Raw genomic sequence first — 22,756 nt, 5'->3', positions numbered from 1 at the left:
CACCGAGAAACTGAGTCACACTTCAGGGTTTTGTGAGAGGCCTAGGAGTTTGCTTGATATTGAAGATCTCACTTTCTACTACAGAATTCTCTTTCAACTCTATGATTAATATAATCCCACTACTACCCTTGCTTTCCATCTGACACTTGTTCTGAGAAACTGTAGGTAGGAAGAAGAAAGCAATGCCCCTCTTTGAGCCTATTCTTTTGGGCCAGTGCTTCCTAGAGCCAGTGCCAAGCTAGACATCTCCTCGGTGCTCACTCAGGCAAAAGACAGGCTGGGACCTGACCACAGTCCCATTAAAAAGCTGCATCTTGTGAGTTTGGTTAATTAGGGTCAAGCTACATTTTACGCAGTTTTTTCAGCTCCTGTGCGTTTAGCAGTCATGATTAAGCCAGGCCTGCCACTGCTGCTACAATAAAGTGTAGCACCCACTGTCCGCCCACAGAGTGGCGAAGTATAATTATCAAGAATTCCCCAAGGGGGCGTTGGAGCGCTATGGAGGAGCGGCCGACCCGCAAAGCCGCGTGGTGTCTCCGTCTCCTGAAAAACTCTCCGACGCCCAACTTGAAAGACATTTCTCTACCTCTTCGGGAGCCAAGACGGCCTGTGGCTACCAGCTCAAGCGTCTGAGCGTATGGCCTGTGCCTCCGACATTCGGTGAGGCCACTTCTGCTTTCTCAGCTTTCTGGCCGCCAGGGAGGGTGCATTATGGGTATATCGGCCAAGTCTGGGGCACGGCGCCGGCACAGCCAAGAACGAATGTTCAGGTTTGACAGAGGAAACCAACAAGGCACTTTGCACTTATCCCCCCACTATCCCAAAGGTCTCCTTATGGGGTACGGCGGGAGAAAACTGCAGGAACCCACCACCTCCACCAGCCGACCCCAGAGATTTCCGTTCCGGTCCGTTATGAATGGGGCCAGTATCCCGGCGTCCTCTCGGCGGACGTTTGGGTGTTGCTGGGGCCGCTCTGGCCGGCGTCCGGCGTCTCTATGGTGCCGGCCTAGGGGAGGGAAGAGAGGCGGGGCCGCCGTTTGTGCTGCGAAGGACTTCAACCTGAAGAGCTGAGGGTGGGTGCGGCTGAGCTCCGCGAGGGACTGGGCGGGAAGGGGACGCAGTGGACGCCGCGATACTGCGTCCTGAGGTGGGAGGCCGAAGCTCCAGAGTATGGATGGGGTGGACTTGCAGGGGCGGCGAGCGCGCGGGACGCGAGAGCAAGCGGGGTGTACTGGACCCGTGGGCCGTCACTGTCTGATAGTCCCGGGATCTGCTCGAAGTCCCGGCGTCTCCCTCAGGCTTCGTCGCGCCTTCGAGATTCCATAAGCACCGGGTCCTCCCCTAGGCTTTGTGCCCCGGCGTTTCCCTGGCCCAGGGCGGCGTGGCGGGGGTCTTGCCGGAGTTGCCCATTGCCCTCTTTACCAGGCACGGCAGTCCTGCCCGCCCCGGATCCCTGGAGGCGTGACTGTTAAAAGTGTGACACGGTCTCTTCCCTGCACATGGAACGTTTGGTAACGTTGACGCCAGGCCTTCTGCCCCATTTTCTTAATCGGCATTTTAAGATTATTGCATCACACCAGCCTTAGGAAAGAACGCTTTGGGAATTTGCCGAGATTTGAAATATACTGAGATTCAGAATTGTATGTTTTGTTACTAATAGTGTAGGAATTAAACATTTTATGTTCAGGCTATAAAAAGTTTCTGTGAAAGTGAGGATTTGTGTTTCCTTCCTTTGCAAATTAGCTGCATTAGATTGGGCATCTGCTCTAGGTATTGTAGCATTAAAAATATATATGTATTTGGGGCGTCTAGCTGGCACACTGGGCGGAGCCTGCTACTTGATCTCTGGTTTGAGTTCCAGCCCCACCTTGGGTGTAGAGATGACTTAAAGAAATTAAAATTAAAAAAAAAAATTAAATATATGAACTTTTGCAGCACCAACAGTGAAAAAGACTTCTTTGTAAAACAATACTAAAGGTAGTTGTTGGATTTGGGACTACGTTTACCTCAGGTTTTTATAAATATTTGTGTGATGAGAGAGGGAAGTAGGTGACATTTACATGGGGAATTTGTTAGCTCTTTGTTTTGGCAGAAATATTTGTCTAAGATTATTAATGCATCATAGTGTATAATTAAAGTAACTGACTATGTGAGTTAAGGAAAGATTACTACTATGTATACTTTTTTAAAAAATGTATTTAAAGTTTATTTTTGAGAGAGAGACAACATGAGCAGAGGAGGGGCAGAGAGAGAGGGAGACAGAAAATCCAAAGCAGGCTCCAGGCTCTGAGTTGTCAGCACAGAGCCCGACGCGGGGCTCGAACTCACAAGTGGTGAGATCATGACCTGAGCCCAAGTGGGACGCTTAACCGACTGAGCCACCCAGGCGCCCTACTACTATGTATGTATACTTTAAAGTCCCCATAGTTGATGACATTTTACTGTAATGGGATGGGGTGTGGCAGTTTTACCATTGTAGAAAGTGGCTACAAGTCATAAGGAGAAATTTATCATCTGGGTAACTGGTTGTTATGAGATGAGAAGTCATCCTAAATAATATGTTTAGTTCATAGGCTGAGGGTTGCTTCCTGCTTATACCTTGTATTAGTATACTGAAATATTTGTCGAATACCTTGTGCACATTGGGTTTTATGCATGACAGGTTTAAGAGAAAATTATAGTTACTAGTCTTAACAGAACTGCCTAACAAAAGTGACTATGTAGAATAAATCGTTATTTTACGGTTTTTGAGGTCCATTCTACTTATAGGGAAGGGGTAGGAAGTAGAAAAAGGTATGACGAAAAATGGATACACTTGGGTGTCCTAGTCAGAGACAGTAACTAAAAGGACTACTTTCATTAAATTTCGTTTTCCAAAAGAAAAAAAATTCTCTTTCTCATACTCAGAATCTAAGCCAGAGATGTTAAATATCTGCACTAATAATTGGAGTGGAATAGATGTCAGAATTGTATTTCTGGGACCATAATTATATTCTTTTAACTTTTTTTAATGTTTATTTTTGAGAGAGAGAGCACGCGCGAGAGAGCCAGAGCATGAGAGGGGGAGGGGCAGAGAGAGAGAGAGGGAGACAGAAAAGCTGAAGCAGGCTTCAGGCTCTGAGCTGTCAGCACAGAGCCTGACGCAGGTATTGAATTCATGAATCATGAGATCATGACCTGAGCCAAAGTTGGACACTCAACCGACTGAGCCACCCAGGCACTCCCATATTATACCTTTTTTAAAAAAAGGAAACAGGTCCTTGGGTGGCTCAGTCATTAAGCATCTGACTTGGGCTCAGGTCATGATCTCAGGGTTCAGGAGTTCGAATCCCACATCAGATGAGCTCAAGCCCTGCTTCCAGGTGAGCTCCTGCCCCACTTCGGGTGAGCTGAGCCCTGCTTCTCTTTCTCTCTTTCCCCCCTGCCTCTGCCCCTTGTGGGATTCTCTCTCTCTGTCTCTCTCTCTCTCTCTCTCTCTCTCTCTCTCCCCTTTGCTCACTTGTGCCCTCTCTGAATGAATAAATGAATGAATGAATGAAACAGTATTGTGTTAGATACCTATTACTATATAACAAATTACCCCGAAACTTAGAGGCTTAAAACATTTAACAAGTATTATCTCACTGTGTCTGTGGTCTCGGACAAGGCTTAGCTGGGTGATTCTGGCTCAGGGGCCCATGTACTTGCAGTCCAGAAGTTTGCAGAGCTGCAGGCATCTAAAAAACTTGACGGGCTAAGGGATCTACTTCCCTCATTAGTCTTTTGTTGTTCTCTCATCAAGCAACTGTTTTATACTTTCCATTTATAAAATGTATTTCATGCCGCCCCGTTTTGTGTATGTGTTCCTATTCAAACAACGATATAGTTATAAACAATAAGGTCTTCTTTTTCGGGTCACTTTAAATTTGAATCATCATTTAAATACTTGAAGTGATCTTTTGATGTTTCATTTTGCTCTTAACACTTCATTAGCTACCCTGTCTTTTTAGAATATGAACTTATGTAAAACACAAGGTTGGTAACATTTAAATATATTTTAGGATGTTAAAAATTGTTTCAAGAGTAAAAGAAGATGGGGGTACCTGGCTGGCTCAGTTAGTGGAATATGTGACTCTTGGTCTTGGGGTTGTGAGTTCGAGCTCCATGTTAGGTGTAGAGATTACTTAAAAGTAAAATCTTAAAAAAAGAGTAACAGAGTTTGGATGTAATGCAATTTGCAATTAAGTGGATAATGACCTTTTTTTTGTCTCCTTTCTGAGATAAGATTTGAAAATAAATTTGTAATAAATGCATATACAGTAAAACCTTGTGTTGTGAGTAACTTGTTCTGCGACTGAGTAGTACATGATGCCTAATGTCACATGATCACAAATGAGCCAATCGTTCTTTTCTCTCTCTTTCTTTCTCTCTGCGGGATGGTGGGTGATCGTCTCCCTTGCTCAGATGCTGGGCCTCATGCTGTGGTGTTTGGCAGAAATCAGTGATTTTTCAGAACATTGGAAGGTACCCAAAACTGGCGATAGTGTATTTTTTGTCACTTCAACAGTCCTTTGCTTTTCCATACATGAGTAAGCTTAGGAATGCTTTGCTTCATTCTAGGTCAGGTTGCCTGCAGATAGAGACCCTTTCCTCTGCTGCATTATTGCCAGTTACTTAAATACAGTATATGACAAGAGTTTATTAATAATGTAGTATAGTTGACATCCATGCAAGTGTATACAATGGCCCCCATGCAGAAAAGGATTCCATTGAGCCAGTAGATAGCAGTGATTTCATTAGTGATAGTGAAAGTCATCCTACACAATAACCCTCTCTCTTGTCTCCCTCACACCAGCCACAAAGGTTTTCAAAGGTAAGTGCAGGTTAATTTATTTGTCTTTATATTTTGTATTTTCTTTATTGTTGTGTATTATATTACAGTATTGTAATGATTTTTATGTGAATATTTTTGGGATGTGGAACAAGTCATCTGAGTTTCCAGTATTTCTTCCGCTTTGACATACAAGTGCTTTGGATTACAAGCATGTTTCCAGAATGAGTTATGCTCGCAAACCAAGGTTTTCCTGAATAAGCATAGTTTTAGTGGCAGCAGAGCTTTTCTGGTAGGCTTTTGTGTGAGTGTGCACAGCCTTCCCTCTCACATTCATCTGCCTGAGTGGCCTTCTTTCTCCTTCGGGCTAATTTGCAGGCCACTACTTACTGAAGGAGGGGAATATTGCTGCCAGTGCAGCACCTCTCTGACTTGGTCATTAATTCCAATTTGTGTGTCCCGATTCCCATCTGCCTAAGTGGATACTGGCATCTAGCTTTGGTTCAAAGGGATATTTTATAAACTTTAAAATTATGTGCACTGAACCTTTAAATATGTTGACTTCTTTATCCATGCAAGTGTCAAGAGTTTATTTGTAAAGTAGAAACAAATGATTCATTTATGGGACTGTAAATCCTCGGGTTTAATTAAAGGATTCATGACCTTGGAGGTATCTTTTGGATTCTTACATTTTGGTCTTATCTCTTGCTTGAAAGTACTTTGAAATCATTATTTCCTCATCCTGGAAGAATCTGTAGACTCAAACCCAATCTTAGTGCTTTTCAGAACAGATTTCATTATTGCAAATGACAAGAATTTGAGGATTGTCGTAGACTCCATTATCATTTGCACAGTTGGTCTGTGCAAAGCAAGTCTTCTTCACAATATGAAAGAATTAAAGGAATCTCTATAAGTTTATTTCACCTGGAGATAGAGAAATCTTTTGTAGTCTTTGCATGTGTCAACTAATACATAAATAGGAACAAATAATTTTTATAGTATAAATTTGGCTTATAAGAATTGTATAAAATTTTATTAAGGTTTATTTTAATTTTAATTTTTTTTTGTTTATTTTTGAAAGAGAGAGCAGGTGGGGTAGGGGTAGAGAGAGAGGGGAGAGAACGAATCCCAAGCAGGCTCCGCACCATGAGTGCAGAGCCTGATGCAGGCCTTGAACTCACAAACCGTGAAATCATGACCTGAGCCAAAATCAAGAGTTGGGTGCTTAACCTGAGCCACCCAGGCACCTCTATTGATGTTCATTAATGTTATATATTCTCATATTTTTATTAATACATATTTATGATGTTATAAATATACTTTTACTTTTTAAAAATTATACTTTGAAGAGGCTGACAAGCATCATGGTCTGAGTTGTTTAATGACTTCTGACTAACTTTTCAGAGTAGCTTTAATGGTTTTGTGGTCATAATATTAAGGCATTGAAAATGTTTAGGGAATCAAACAAGGGGAAAAAAGTAATGATCATGTGTAAGCCCATGAGTGAGATAGGAGCCAAATGAACAGTCTTCTCTATTTTTAAATGTACAGTATAAGTACATATTTTTAATAAAAAGTAATATTTTACATATTATCTTACAGGCTGCCTTTTTTTTTTTTTTTTTTTTTTTATAATTTTTTTTTTTTTTTTCCAACGTTTTTTATTTATTTTTGGGACAGAGAGAGACAGACAGAGCATGAACGGGGGAGGTGCAGAGAGAGGGAGACACAGAATCGGAAACAGGCTCCAGGCTCCGAGCCATCAGCCCAGAGCCCGACGCGGGGCTCGAACTCACGGACTGCGAGATCGTGACCTGGCTGAAGTCGGACGCTTAACCGACTGCGCCACCCAGGCGCCCCACAGGCTGCCTTTTAAATGTTAATATTTTGAACATCTTTTCATGTCAGTAAAAACAAATAAGTGTTTTTTAATGGCTGCTTAATTGTTTGAAATTAATTTCACTAGTCTTGTATTTAGGACCTTTAATTTCTAATTTTTCCTTATTATAAACAATGCCATACTGAATATCCATATATACCTCTTTGTATTTAAATCTACTTATTTTCTGTGGATAAATTTGTAGAGTTGGAAATGCTGAGTCAAAAATATTTGTTCATTTTTAAATGTTTTTTTTTTTAATTTTTTTTTAACGTTTATTTATTTTTGAGACAGAGAGAGACAGAGTGTGAACAGGGGAGGGGCAGAGAGAGAGGGAGACACAGAATCTGAAACAGGCTCCAGGCTCTGAGCTGTCAGCACAGAGCCTGACGCAGGGCTCGAACTCACGGACCGTGAGATCATGACCTGAGCCGAAGTCGGCCGCTTAACCGACTGAGCCACCCAGGCGCCCCTTGGTTTTTGATACATTTATTGTCAAATTGTCCCCTAAAAATTATACCCACTTACACTCCTGCTAATACTCAGTATGAGTGATCATTTCTCTACCACTACTAACAGAAAGTATTAGCAATTTTTTGTCAATTTTACATTGAAATCTCATTGTTTTAATTAATTTATTAATGCTTATTTACTTTTGAGAGAGAGAGAGAGAGATAGTGCATGAGCAGGGATGGGGCAGAGAGAGAGGGAGACAGAGGATCCGAAGAAGGCTCCCCGCTGACAGCAGCAAGCCTGATGCAGGACTCGAACTCATGGACAGTGAGATCATGATGTGAGCCAAAGTTGGACGCTTAACCAACTGAGCCACCCAGGCACCCCTTATTGTTTTAATTTAAATTCAATTGATTACCAATAAAGTTGAAATCTTCTAGTAATTTTTGATATTTGTATTTCTTCCTTTTAAAATTGTCTTTCCATAGACATTGCCCACTTTATTACTGGGGTACTTATTTTTCCTTCTTAATTTTAAGTGCCCTTAATAAAGTAAAAGTTTAAATCTTTCTCCATCATAAAGGTTCTAAATTTCCTCCATTTGTCTTTAACTTTGCCATGCACAAGTTTTACATTCTTATGTAGTCATGTCTATCAATATTTTTAAAATAATTTTGAGCTCCCCTCTAAAAGTCTACCTGGCTGAACTATGTAGAAGTCTGTTTACAAATTCATGTAAATATCCCAAACTTGATAATCAAACTGATTACAAAAGCTATCTAATCATAGAAATTTTCCAAGCAGCTACAGATTCCCTTTCTTAATTTAACCAGGGAAATGGTCTATTATATTGCAAAACTGTAATCCATTTGAATGTTGTTTGATTTGACAGCTTTAAAACCTAGAGTTGATTTAACAGCTTTACTGTGTAGAACTGTGCATTGCACAGATTGAAAGCAGATGACCCAGTCTCAGGTTTCGTCTGATGATTGACTCTCTCCAGTACTACTTAGCACTTAACAGACTGACAACCAGTGTGGACTGCTCACTTCCTGTCCAGATAGTATATTTGTCAGATTGCTCTTCTAATGCAACTGGAAGAAACAAAGAGCACTCTTTCTACAATACATGCTGAAAAGGCTAAGTACTGTCTTTTCCAACCTCCCTTGCAGCAAAGGTCTGGTCATGCAATGTAGAGCCAGCCAATCAGACACATACATGCTGCCCCACTCCAAATTTTGTATTGAGACTAAAAAAAAAACAACAAATACTGCCAAGAATCTTTCATGGCCGCAGCAGACAGTGCAGCTTTCACACCAATGCCAGTGGTAACATCTGGTGACAGGGGTTGGGCAGTGTAAGCTGGGGTCAGTGGTAGGGAGATCGTCACCAGACCAGTTGTCTGGTGTCATTTTCACTGAGGTACTTGAGGCATAGATTTGAGGCCTGGTTCTTAAAACCTGGCAAGTCTGTGATTTCCAATATCCTTTTAATAAGTTTTGTGTTTTGCATTTACTTCTTTTCTTTTCCGTGCACTTAAGAAGCCTAACTGATACAGGATCTGAGTTAAATAATAAGTGTTCCTCTATCAGTTTAGAATTATACACACATTCCCCACTCCCCCATACACACACTTAATCTGTTTCTGGACTTTGTATTCACCTTTTAGTACTTATGATACTCTGCTTTTTCAAGTTTATTGGCATTTACTCCTTTATTTTACCTGAAGCAGAGCTCATGTTCACCCAAAGCAGGGCTCGAGCTCACCCGAAGCGGGGCACAAACTCACCCAAAGTGGGATTCGAATTCATGAACTGTGAAATCATGACCTGAGTCGAAGTCAGATGCTTAACAAGTAAGCCACCCAGGCACCTGGTATTTGCTCTTCTAAATGAAATTTAGAAACATTTCATGAAGTTCCTAAAAGAAAATCCCTTTTGATTGTAATTAGGAGTATATTAAATTTATAGATTCCATTGGAAGGGAATAACACCATCAATGTTGTCTTCTTAATAAAATGGTCTGGATCTTGTATTAGTTAAGTTCCATCAAAGAAGAAGAACTACTTGCCTGCTAAATAATGTGGGATTTATGACAGGTGTTAGACCTTCTGTAATTGTGGGGGCTGGGAGAGCATTCTGGGCAGACGCTTGCCTCTGAGTCTATTGTTGAGCCTGAAGCTGCTAAAGATCAGCTAGGCAGACAGTCAAAAAGGGAAACTGAATGTGGAGGAGAGCAAGGACAGAATGGAATCTGCATTGGCTTCTCACCAACTCCAGTTTTGATGCTGTGGGTGGTCTGCAGGAGAAGCTAGCATTCTTGACTTTGATTCATTTTGATGTATACATGAAACTATGAACCATGAAACTATTACCATAATCAAGATAGTGAACATAACTCTTCCCCCAAAGTTTCCTTATGTTCCTTTTTAATCCTAAGTCCCTCCCTTCCCCAGGCAACCACTGATCTGCTTTCTGTCACTTAAGTTGATTTGCATTTTCTAGGATTTTATATAAATGGAATCATTATGTATTCTTTAAAAAATTTCTCAATGAAAATTTTAAATATATAGAAAAGTGGAGGATAGAATAATGAACTACAGGGTATCCATTACTGATATTGGACAATTATAAAATTTCCCATATTTCCTTCATTTATGTCATTTTTAAAAATTAAGACTTTATTTTTGAGAGCAGTCTTAGGTTTACAGAAAAATTGAGCAGATAGTACAGAGTGTTCCATATGTTACCTCTCCCTCCATACATATTTCTCCCTATTATTAACATTTTGTGTTAGTGTGGCACACTTGTTACAATTAATAAACCAACACTGGTGCATTGATTGGAGTCCATAGTTGACATTAAGGCTCATTCTTTGTTTTTTTGTTTTGTTTTGTTTTGTTTTAATTTTTTTAATATTTATTTATTTTTGAGACAGAGAGAGAGCATGAATGGGGGAGGGTCAGAGAGAGAGGGAGACACAGAATCTGAAACAGGCTCCAGGCTCTGAGCTGTCAGCACAGAGCCCGACGCGGGGCTCAAACTCACGGACAGCGAGATCATGACCTGAGCCGAAGTCGGACGCTCAACCGACTGAGCCACCCAGGCGCCCCAAGGCTCATTCTTTGTGTTGTCTAGTTACATGGGTTTTGACTATTACTCCATTTTTCTTTTTGGTTTGGTTTATTTCACTAAGTATTTGAGGTTCATCAATGTTTTCGTATGTATTACTTTTTTATTTCTTTTTATTCCATGTTTTGTTTAGCCAGTTGGGCTGTTTCCAGTTTGGAGCTAATGTAGATAAAGCTGCTGTGAACATTCATGTACAAGTCTTTGTATGTCTGTATGCTTGCATTTCTCTCCGGTAAATACGTGGGAGGAGAATGACTATGATCGAAGTATGTTTAACTTTGGAGAAACTGAAAAGTGGTTACCATTTTATATTTCCACCAGCCGTGTGTGAGGGTTCTGGTTGCTCCACATCTCTTCAACATTTGGGATGATAAGTCTTTAATTTTAGCCATTCCAATAGGTATATCTGGTATCTCATTGTGGCCTTAATTTGCATTTCCCTAATAATTGATGACATTGAGCATATTTCATGTGCTTGTTGACCACTATATATTATCTTTGTAATGGACCTTTTCAAATCTTTAGCCCATTTTTGTATTCGTTTATTTTTCTGTTACTGTGTTTTGAGAATTCTTTGTTCTGGGTAGAAATCCTTTAGCAAATACGAGATACGCAAATATTTTATCCCAAATCTGTGGCTTGTTGATTCATTCTCTTAATGTTTTTCAAAGAGCAGAGCTTCTTAATTTTGACAAAGTTCAGTGTATCAATTTTTAAAAAACAGATTGGCCTTTTGATGTTGCTTCTAAGAACTCTTTACATAATCCAAGGACACAAAAATATTCTATGCTTTCTTCCAGGAGTTTTACAGTTTTATATCTTACTTTTAGGTCTGTAATCCATTTTGACTTAATTTTTGTATATGGAGTAAAGTATGGACCGAGGTTCATTATTTTTACATATGGATATCCTGTTGTTCCAGCAGTGTTTGGTGAAAGGACCGTCTTTTCTTTGTTTACTTGCTTTTGCATGTTTGTTAAAAATCAATTGACCGTATATGGGTGGATCTATTTCTGATCCCACTTTCTATTCTGGTTCATCAATCTATTTGTCTATCTTTATATCAGTACCACACTGTCTTAATTACTGCGGTTTTATAAAACTTGAAATCAGATGGTGTAAGGCCTTCAACTTAGTTCATCTTTTTCCAAGTTGTTTTCTGATTCAAGGAATGTTTCCTTATAAATTCCGGAATATATATTATGAGCTATGTATAGTTTTTATGACAGAATGGAAGTTGAATCATTCTTAATACGTCATTTAGTTATTCTTTAGTCTCAGAATTAAAACAGAACAATATAAAACAAAAACTTCAGGTATCACATAATGTTGATAACTTTAACTGTACAAATGATTTCAGTATCCTATGCCAGGTAAGCACTAAGCACAGAATTATGATTGCCTTTTTATATCAATTAAAGTTCTTCGGTTAGAGGCAACAGAAAGGAAAAAGGGATTTATTGGAAGAATGCTAGGGTAGCTCCTAGAAGTAAAAGGTAAGCTGCAGGAATGAGGCCAGCTCTGAGAAACTTAAAAGCCTGGAACTGTGGACTTGATGTCCTTATGGTTCTTTGTTTTTAGGGTGCTCTGTGTAGTGAAGCCCATGGTCTGTAAGAAGAAGAGTAACTTTCCCCTACCAGCTCCACTTAGGAAAATTCTAGAAGGGAGTCTGATTGGCCCAGCCTGGGTCACCTTAATCACTAGAGTATTCACCACTAGTCCAATCACTACTGGAAAATGATGACTAATTACTACTTACTAATAAATTACTACTACTAAGAGAGACAGGGAATTCTAACTGGTCAGCTCCAGAGTGGGTCTTGCGGTGAGCAGTTTTCCTAAAAGGAGATGCTGTTTTCAGAAGTATGGAAAATAGATGCTGGGTACACAGACACGGATGCCCACTGCCATGTAGCACACATTGCTGAGAGAGAGAACTGATGGATGACCTCAAAGTAATAGATTACAGTTGGTGGGCTTTCTTAAATTCACCTTGATACATACTAACATGTAAACTGGTGTTCCTATTCTCTTTGTGCTACATGGCATATTGTATATAACATGTAAGAAATACGATTTTCTTACACTTGAAAATTACTAACAGAGTAGTCTTAAGTGTTCTTGCCACACGCACAAAAAGGTAACTATGCGAGGTGACGGAGATGTTAACCACACTGTGGTAATCATTTCACAATATATGCGTATATGAAATCATCACATTATACACCTTAATCTTATACAGTGTTATATATCAGTTGTATCTCAGTAAAGCTGGGAAAAATAGAATGAAATTACTGACAACAGTTTTAAAAAAAAAAAAGAAATACCAGGGGTGCCTGGGTGGCGTAGTCGGTTAAGCATCTGACTTCAACTCATGTTATGATCTCACGGTTCATAGGTTCAAGCCCCACATTGGGCTCCGTGCTGACAGCTCAGAGCCTGGAGCCTGCTTCAGATTCTGTGTCTCCCTCTCTCTCTGCCCCTCCCCCTCTCACATCCTGTCTCTTAAAAATAAACAAAACATTAAAAAAAAATTTTTTTTTAAATACCAGTTTCTACAATTTGATTTTGTATTTGTGAAATCATTGCTGATTTTGTTTTGTTTAAATGCTATGTGGCATTAATATTTTTCTTTGCTTTCTATTTTAGGGCGACTGGGGAATATAAACAAGAATAAGCTGTTTGTCTCCTGATGGCTTTTGCTGTATACTGACGTATTATTTGTGATGGCATCTGAGGCTGAGAAGACCCATGCTTTACTCCAGTCTTGTAGCACTGAATCTCTTTTTTCCAGCCTCGGTCTGGGAATATTTTGCCTAGTAGCTGACAGACTTCTTCAGTTTTCAGTAATTCAGCAAAATGACTGGCTTCGAGCCCTCTCAGATAATGCAGTACATTGCGTGATTGGCATGTGGTTGTGGGCAATTGTCATTGGAGTCAAGAAGACAACTGACTTTGGAGAAATCATTTTAGCTGGATTTTTAGCCTCTGTTATTGATGTAGACCACTTTTTTCTAGCTGGATCTTTATCTTTAAAGGTAAGAGGCATCCGTGTTTAATTTTTCTGGTCTTTAACACCATTATATTGACCTTCACAGCATCATTTTAGAGCTAGGGGTTATCTTTATTTTAAAGTAAGAAAGCTCATTCATCCCATTTTTTTGAGCACTCAGTACTTTCCTGAAGATGAATACAGACATGTTGCTAATCAAGTTACTTGGCCTCACAAAGTGCCAAGGATGCATACAGAGCAAGGACTCACTAAATGTACCTGAAGAGTTCTGTGCTGGCTTTACCGAGGACGGTGCTTAGCCAAGTCTTGAAGGAAGCATCAGCCAACTGGTTTAAAATAATGGGGGTCATTCTCGGAGCTAACCTGGTTCTTTTTTCTGTGTTCTTTCTTCAGGGCCACAGTTAGGATTTTCCCCCCTATGCTTGTTTCAGAGTTAGTATGCAGCTCCTACGTGCTCTGTAACAGTGAAGCAGCTTTAAGATGATTCCGAGTCCCAGGGAATGACTTCAGTAGATTCATTCCCCAGCCCCTCTTGGAACCAAAGGTGTGCATTTCAAGGGACTCCTTAGGACACCGTCGCTGGTGGCGAAATTTGAGGAATTTCATTGAGGCTTCAGATGTTTAGCTATACAGTGACCTGCTAGCTTTGCAAATGAGCTATGCTTAAAATGACAGTTCAGACAATATTTTCTTTTTGCTTTTTTTTTTTTTCGTTTTAGAGAGAGAGAGCGTGCACACGAGCGGGAGAGAGGGTCAGAGGACAAGGAGAGAGAGAGAGAGAGAGAATGAGTGAGTGAGAATCTCAAGCAGGCTCCACGCTCACCATGGAACCCACCCAGGGTTTGATCCCATGACCCTGGGGTCATGACCTAAGCCAAAATCAAGAGGCACCCAGGCACCCCTGTTCAGATAATATTTTCTAAGTGTCAACAGATTTGCCTACCTTTTACGTGTTTATGACCTGTAAATATTTCAGGAAAGAAATACAGACCCACAGAGCAAGGACTTTTCTTGCTCACCACTGCCTGGAACGCAGCCTGGCTCACCTAGTAGGTGTTCGGTAGATATTTGTTGAATGAACGAGAAATGATCACTTTTTCCTTTATGTGTCACACACCAGGTACTTCTCAAAGATTGTCTCACTTATGAAAACACTTAATCAGTTAGGAATCACTAATTCCTGATTAAAGACACATTGTAACTTTTTGGCTATAAGTGGAGGCAGAATAACATTGCGCTTGAGATTGGCAGCAGAAGACCTGAGTTTGAATCCTGGTATGTGGTGGTGTTAGCAGAGCCCCTTCCTTCTTTAAGCCTCAGTGCCCTCATCTGTAAAATGTGGATTCTGTCTTTACTGATCTCGTTGGGTTGTCTTGAGTGTTAAGAGAGCATGTTACAGGATGCACCGTGGTAAATAGTTCACAATAAATGTTAGTAGAGATTTGGATAAGCTAAAACCACAGAAAGTGTGGTTCATAAGTGCGTTCACCTAGAATTTAACTATGGTTATTTTTAAAAACATTTAGGCTACCTACTATATTTAGGCTACCTACTATTCTTTGACTCACTTAGAAGTGGTAGTGTTAAGAAGATGAGCCAAACGGGGCGCCTGGGTGGCTCAGTCGGTTAAGCGTCCGACTTCGGCTCAGGTCATGATCTCGCGGTCCGTGAGTTCAAGCCCCACATCAGGCTCTGTGCTGACAGCTCAGAGCCTGGAGCCTGTTTCGGATTCTGTGTCTCCCTCTCTCTCTGACCCTCCCCCATTCATGCTCTGTCTCTCTCTGTCTCAAAAATAAATAAACGTTAAAAAAAAATTAAAAAAAAAAAAAAAAGAATATGAGCCAAAGAGTCAGACTCAGTGTTTGTACAACGTGGGGAAGCTACTTGTTCTCTGTAAGCCTTGGCTCCCCGCTCTGTAAAATCATCTCTAACTCATCCAGTTGTTGTAAGGATTAAAGGAGGTAGTGCATAGAAAGTATATAGTGCTGGTACTGATCCTTTTTTTAAAATGAAATATGAACGTTTTTAACCATAAAACTGTTTGTGATCATCAGTAATAAGTACCAAAACTAAGTACTTATGATACTATTTAAAAAATGTTTTTAACGTTTATTCATTTTTTTAGAAACAGAGTGACAGAGTGCAAGCAGGGGAGGGGCAAAGAGAGAGAGAGCGAGACACAGAATCTGAAGCAGGCCCCAGGCTCCTGGCTGTCAGCACAGAGCCCGACACGGGGCTCAGACTCATGAACTGTGAGATCATGACCTGAGCTGAAGTCCCACGCTTAACCCACTGAGCCACCAGGCACCCCATTATGATACTATTTTTTAAATGTCTGTTGTTACTTCTTTTTTTAAGTGATCTATTTTTACTTCTGTAATTTTATGATAATGTCCTTTTATTCTTTATTATTTTTCTTTTTTTTTAATGTTTATTTATTTTTGAGAGAGAAAGAGAGCGTGAGCAGGGGAGGGGCAGAGAGAGAAGGAGACACAGAATCCGAAGCAGGCTCCAGGCTCTGAGCTGTCAGCATGGAGTCCAATGTGAGGCTCAAACCTACAGACCACGAGATCATGACCTGAGCCAAAGTCAGACGCTTAATCAACTGAGCCACCCAGGCGCCCCCATTATTCATTATTTTTCTATGAAGGAAAAGTCTCGATTGAAGTTTTAGAAGTAAGCCAAGCAACAGAAATTTCTTTAGCATCTATTAATATAAATAGACTTCACAAATGAATGCGTAAAGAGTCAGACATATCCAGAGCATAACTGCTAATCACGTCAACTTCAGGCTATTGCTTTCTTCCAAGTAGGGACTACCACAGGCCCCCTTGTCCCACCCTGCTGTTAAGGAGCATGATACAGCGTGGGTATGGAACCAAAAAACAAAGGTAGAGACAAGAATTGAGTAACAATACAGAAATGTCACATGTGCCGGCAAAGTAGAAATAAAACAGCTAAAAATGTAGAGAAGGGAGAAGGAAGGGGAATGTAGCATAAACTCCCTGATTGATGTTTAGTCAGTTGGTGGGAGTAGAGAACCCTTGTTTAAGTAGTGCGTTTAAGAGACCCCCCCAGCCGTGTGACTTCACAGGGTGGCAAGGTATAGTGTCTGTCTCTCTCTCTTTTTTAAGTTTATTTATTTTGAGAGAGAGAGAGCGAGCAGGGGAGGGGCAGAGAGAGAGGGAGACAGAATCCCAAGTAGGCTCCACACTGTCAGCACAGAGCCTAATGTGGGGTTCGAAGCCACAGAACTGGGAGACCATGACCCGAGCCGAAATCAAGAGTCAGATGCTTAACCGACTGAGCCACACAGGCACCCCCCAAGGTACAGTTTTTTTTAACAGATGTCTTGTATTTTAGTGTGGTGGGAAGGTTATGCCTCCTAATTATTTTTTTATAGGTACCTAAGTTGTTTTTTTCACTACTCCTTTTCCTCTTGACCGTCCCCAAAGGGTTCCTCTCCCTTCCTCTTTATCATCTTCTCCCCCAGAACCAGTGCCTTGTAATGCCTTGAATCATGCACACTTTGAAGTCTTTGCTTTGTAGCCGGTGCTCTGATCTATGAGGGCCCTTTTCAGTGTTTCTCTTTCTAGTAATTTTAGATCAATCGTAGGTCTCCTCGTCTCTCTTGGCTTGCGGTGGAGGTTTGCAAGAGAGCACGCTGATGTGGTGTTTATCTTAATGCTTCAGAGTATTTGAAGTTTTAGGTGCTCTCTGACGTCTGTCTAATGCCGAGTGGGATTTGGTATAGTTTTATTTGTCCTTGTCTGTAGTGTTTTTGAGGATGTGTGGGGAGATTCAGATTTAGGCAATTTTCACTATCCTCGGCTTCCTTTTCATTCGAAGTTATCTAATTGAGAGGAGCCTGGATGGCTCAGGCGGTGAAGCATCTGACTCTTGATTTCAGCTCAGGTCATGATCTCTCTGCCCTTCCCCAGCTAGCACATGCACTCATGGTCTCTCTCTCTCTCTCTCTCTCTCTCAAAATAAATAAACTTAAAAAAATAAAATAAAATAATACAGTCTTTCTAAATGTTGTTGTTAAGTGCATTCTGAAAATATTCAAGGCCAATATAAACCGGTTACAACAAAATATGTCTTTCTTGCCTTTATTGATAGAAGAATATTTTATTTGGTTGTGAGATTTTTTTTCAATGCTGTTAGAGGCCCCAGATAATTCTCTAAAACTCCAAATTTACACAAACCATACATTTGATAAATAAATTATGTTCATACTGTGACTTTTCTAAGCAAATAATAGAAAACTTTAAAAAATTGATGGCCAGGTTCTTGAGATCTTGATTCCATTTTTAATGCAAAGAAATATCCTACTCACACCTATATCTTCTTTGCTTTACACATACCAGATTTAATATGTGTATTCACAGGTGACCTAGAAAATGTTTCCATTGCATTTCTAATAGACTCCTGGAAAATATTTTAGAGTCTTAAGAAGCATCTACAAAATTTTGTTTGCCGAGAGGGAAATGATACCAGCTACTTTCCCCTGCAGGCTGCTTTGACTCTTCCACGAAGACCTTTTCTTCACTGTTCTACTGTGATACCTGTCGTGGCTCTGACCTTGAAGTTTACTATGCACCTTTTCAAGCTCAAAGACTCATGGTGCTTTCTCCCCTGGATGTTATTTATATCCTGGACCTCACATCATATCCGAGATGGAATTCGTCACGGCTTGTGGTTATGCCCATTTGGAAAAACTTCTCCTTTGCCATTCTGGCTCTATGTCATAATCACATCCTCTTTACCTCATATCTGTTCATTTGTTATGTATTTAACAGGGACCAGACAAATGATGTCTGCAAAACATGGAATTCAGATTGACGTCTGAAGTAACTGTATGCCACTCTGAGAGAAGGAAATGGTTCAGACGATAATTAAGGGTAGCTGACATTATAAATTAAAAAAATATATATTAATTATTATAATTCCTGAATCCTCTTGCTTAGGAGGCATGTACCCTTTTTTAAATATATATATATAAATATATATATATATATATTTATATATATATATAAATATATATATATATTTGTTGTAATTTTACTTCTCTCTTCTATAATACACTAGTACAATATTAGAGTTTCATTTATTCCATGACATATTTTTATTGTGTCTTCTGTTTATCTGGCTTTACCAATAGCTCTAGTAGACTAACATCCAGTTACATTTTCTGGAGGTATACATTTAAGGCAGTCCACTTCAGGATGAAAAACAGATCAAATTGTAGGGTGCTTAATTTGAAGGCATTTGTGTCCACATTTTCCTGAGATACTGAAACAGTGAAAGAGCCAGAATAAATGAGATCCTGAATAAGACGTATGGTGACCACTAAGATTTCTTCATTTTCCTCTATGTTGAACCTGAGTGAAGTTTGATTTGCCAGGTACTTTAGTGAGTTGTGATTACTGGTGGAATCTGTGCCAGTACACTTGTAAGAAATCATCATATTCATAAAAGATAGTAACTAATATTAGATCTAGATTATTGTTTCAGGAATCACTTTAGGAAATAATTATTGTAATATGTTGCCTGTAGTAACATTACTCAGTATTATTTTTTTTTAAGTTCATCTATTTATTTTGAGAGAGAGAGTGTGTTCATGAATGGGGGAGGGGGAGGGAGAGAGAGAGTCCCAAGCAGGCTCTGCTCTGTTGCACAGAGCCTCATGTGGGGCTTGAACTCACAAATCGAGAGATCATGACCTGAGCCGAAATCAAAAGTCAGACTCTCAACCGACTGAGCCACCCAGGCGCCCCAGTATTATTTTTTTAGTATCTTTGCCCCCGAATCCCATGTGTTAAGGTTTTAACTGTTCTGAAAAAACATAATGAAATTAACAAAATATTAATACATGGCTTATAACCATGGAATTTGAATTCACACAAAAAAAGGACTTACCAGTAATGTTATTTCAGATGTAAACTCCTGAGGTGTCATTAAAATTGTTTTAGTTGCTATCAGTTTGTTTACACACTATTTAAAAATATTATACCAGTTGAATAATTTTTAAAACATATGCCTGATGCAGAGAGACAAAACATACGTTTTTCAAAATGAAGGAGTTTTAGGAAATTTGCCTTTTCCTTTGTCCTTTCAGGTTAACCTGCCAAAAATGATTAACCTTTATTATTAGAGAAGGAAAATTTGGTTGCTATAAAATTTTACATTTTCACAGTTTAATGTCACTTTGACATAAACATCAGTGCCCTAAAGACACTTGCTTTGTTTTTGGGGATCCTATGTGCCATCTGCTGTCTTTAGATTTTCTCACACATTTGTGATTTGTAATGCTAGTGATTGTGTGCCTTATTCTCTGAGAAGTGCTGAAGCAACGCCTTATCCAAAGCATATTCTTCTTATTTATTAAGTTAAACAGAGCTCTGTAAATTGTCGCAAATGTTCATTTTACTTTGGTTTTTCTTTTTGTTGTTAACCAATTGGTTGCAATCTGTTATATCTCAGAATCTATTAGATTTTACAATCTATTATCTTTTGAGAGCAATGATTGTATCACTTTGGTTGGTATAATAAATATTATATAGTGGGGGGAAATTTGAATAAGGTAGGGATTTTTTTTTTAAGTATATGATGTCAGAAATCCATGGAAATAAAGCATATATCTTCTATCGCTTTTTCTGACTAAACTATAAAACTACTTTTTCTTTCTCCATATAAAACGAAGGACTGCTATTAAAATATAGGGCCTTATTTAGGAATGTCACACTGGCATTTTAGGGGTTGTTTTTGTATTAGAATGGGAATTGACTTTGACCATGACTCATTGCTTAACCAGTAACTGCACATTTTAAATGTGGGTTTATCTTCTTTCCTACCTCTACCATCAGAAATGATCCTTATCTTCTAAATGGTCTGTGACAGCTGTGGTTGTAACCTCTAGAAATATAGCAGCCAACTTCCCATGCCACCATTTTGTTTTTCACCTCATTGAAAGAGTTGGTGTCAATACGACATTTATATTGAAAATTGGTGCCAGAGTCCAGCTCCGGCAGGTCCAGGGTTTCCCGAAGGATGAACGGCGTCGGCGAAAAAGTGAAAAAAAAAAGCAAAAAACAAAAATAAAAATGGATACAGACAACAGCAGTGTGTTGAACTGGCCGCTTTATTGTGGCAAACGTGGCATTATATTTGTTAGCAATTTCCTTGTAGCGTGCGTCATCTATGTTTTCTAGCATTACCTAATTCTAAAAATGTTCCTATGTGTAATCACCCTTTAAGGAATAACATGGTTATTTTCTCATAACGTTCCCTCCTGCCCTTTGCTTATTGATTAATTTCTTACATTATTTTCATTATGTATCTACGTTTATCTATAATCTATAAAGCATTTGCTTTGCTGTTTTCATGAAAAGTCATCTCTCTCTCAACACCTCAAGTGGAACAGTTGCAGGGACGTGACCTCTTAGTTGTTTCTCTGAACCATTTGTGGTTTGAGGAACAAAAGTATTCGCCTCTGTCCGAGGTGCCAGGAGGGGGCCAAGAGGGCCTTAGGAACCCACGCCTTATACATTCTCAGAGAGACAATGCACCTGGGAACTAATGAACCATTCTGTACCTTAACCGACTAGGTTCAATCATCATCTGGAATGCCTCCTGGGGGCCAAGTGGGCCTAGGGGTTGGAGTAACTTGTGCCCAGAGATACACTCCTTTGTTGCTGGAGTGGGGCTTTTAAATCCATTTATTCCTCCTTTGCTGGCAAATGTATGAGGCTATCCTTCCTTTAGGTAGAGGAGTCTTTATAGGGGGTGGCAAGGGCTAAATGTTGGGCCGCACAATTTCCTCGTGGAACCTTATTTCTTTCCCCAGTGGTTCTTTTCCCAGGGGGCCTGCCGAGGGCAATTCCCCAACAGACAATTCCCCAGGTACTTTTATTAAGGCCAAATTACATAAAAGCGGGAGTACGAGAAGCTTCACTGTCGGTGGACCGCCTGCAGTCCCGATCCGTCCACCGCCCGGGCCCTGCCATCAGGCTGGTTGGATAGCTCGGCTTCCGACAAATCGGATTGTATCTTGTTTGCATATATGTGTTTTCTTCATCCACTAAAGTCCTCCACTCACTTAGCGGAGGCTGGTCCACTGGTCTAACCTTCCAATCTGCTGTTTTCTAGAGGCGTGTTAGTTGTAGCTACTCAGAAAAACTTCCGCCATTGACCTGCCATTGAACTCTACTCTTCCTCAAGTCTAATTCCCTTTAAGTGATAGGCTAAGTTAAAACACCTCTGTGTCTGCACTTCCTTTCTTCAACTTAGGCAGCCACCATCACTACTACCTCCAATCAGGTGGACACGCCCTGGTTCCATTTTGTTTTGGCTAGTGGGACAATTACTTAGTTTTTCCCATTTTCCCAACTGAAGAGGAGAGGAAATAGGCCATATTCTGGTCCTTGCTCACTATTGTCATGGCTAAACCTATTATCCACCCTAGTTCCCAGTTTTTCCTTTGATATCTCAATATATTACTCATTCTTAATCCTCCTCATCCCCACATGCTACTCTCTCTAAGGCTCACTTTCACCTTCTTTGATGATCTCTTTTTTCCTTTTATTCCAATGCTTGATTTTACCCTCAGTCATCAGATGAGCCACCTGAATATTCCCCTTTTTCTTCTATACCAGTGACTCATCAATACATCACACCAGCCATGCACAAGTACAGCAGGCCTGCTTTTTAAATGATGCTGCTCATTGCTGAGATCTCAAACGTTGTTTAACTTTCTAGACCCATGGTTCTCAAACTCTAGCATACATCAGAATCACCTGTAAGACTTGTTAGAACAGGGATGGCTTGAGACCCAGCTCCAGAGTTTTGACTGGGTAGATCCCAAGAATTTGCATTTCCAACAAGTTCCCGGTTGATACTGTGAAAGGTGAAATGAAATGGGCTCACTTATGTCAGGTACCTTGAAAATGGAGGTGGGAGGCCATTAAGGAGATGGGCCTCCTGCACGCCCTCACTGGTGGAACCATGAACTCTTGAACTGAGCCAACCTCAACTATTACAAGCACGTAAACACCTGCAACTTGCTACACTAAGAGACTTTGCTTAGCAACAGCCTTAGCAACCAATTTATACTCCCTCAAGAGTAACTTTCTGCCCTGAGCACCAATAAAAAAATTCTTTTGAACAACCTATACAAACTTTCCTTTTTTGCTTTAAAAACCTCTGACTTTGCTCCCTATTGGGACCCTATTTGGATTACTACCCAAATCTGAACTGCAATTCTTTGATCCCAAAAAAACATTCTTAATTATTGCCTCCTGACGATTTTAGGTTGACAATATTGATGCTGTTATTCAGGAACCACACTTTAAGAACCACGACTCTAGACTCATCCTGTTTCTTTAACTTTATTCCCTTTGCTCCTCTTCCTTGAGCCACCTCTTGCCTTGTCGATATCTTTAATTTTTCTCAGCCTTCCTTTGTTGCTA

At 40.1% G+C, this 22,756-nt stretch overlaps 1 protein-coding gene across 3 annotated transcripts; it reads left to right on the top strand.

The window, feature by feature from the left end:
• The first annotated feature begins 14 nt into the window (after nt 1-14).
• Nucleotides 15-20,679, top strand: TMEM267 (transmembrane protein 267). 3 transcript variants are annotated; one of them, XM_058719181.1, is made up of 3 exons: nt 15-660; nt 12,923-13,311; nt 17,803-20,679. In XM_058719181.1, exons 2-3 carry the CDS (start codon nt 13,000-13,002, stop codon nt 18,136-18,138), a joined length of 648 nt encoding a protein of 215 aa, XP_058575164.1. In that variant the 5' UTR covers nt 15-660; nt 12,923-12,999; the 3' UTR covers nt 18,139-20,679. The 3 variants fall into 3 exon arrangements, with proteins under 3 accessions (XP_058575164.1, XP_058575173.1, XP_058575154.1); XM_058719190.1 differs by lacking the exon at nt 15-660 and adding an exon at nt 675-1,147; XM_058719171.1 differs by lacking the exon at nt 15-660 and adding an exon at nt 676-1,073.
• Nucleotides 20,680-22,756: the final 2,077 nt, after the last annotated feature.

Source organism: Neofelis nebulosa, chromosome 1, assembly GCF_028018385.1.
Source record: "Neofelis nebulosa isolate mNeoNeb1 chromosome 1, mNeoNeb1.pri, whole genome shotgun sequence".
Taxonomy (NCBI): Eukaryota; Metazoa; Chordata; class Mammalia; order Carnivora; family Felidae; genus Neofelis; species Neofelis nebulosa.
The sequence above is the reverse complement of the archived record's forward strand: the minus strand, read 5'-3'. Positions and strand labels throughout refer to the sequence as shown.

Excerpts from the sequence above, each read along its gene's own strand:
- TMEM267 (XM_058719181.1), top strand. The coding sequence starts at position 13,000 with ATGGCATCTGAGGCTGAGAAGACCCATGCTTTACTCCAGTCTTGTAGC. Across the intron at positions 13,312-17,802 it reads CTGGATCTTTATCTTTAAAG|GCTGCTTTGACTCTTCCACG; the intron begins GTAAGAGGCATC and ends TTTCCCCTGCAG.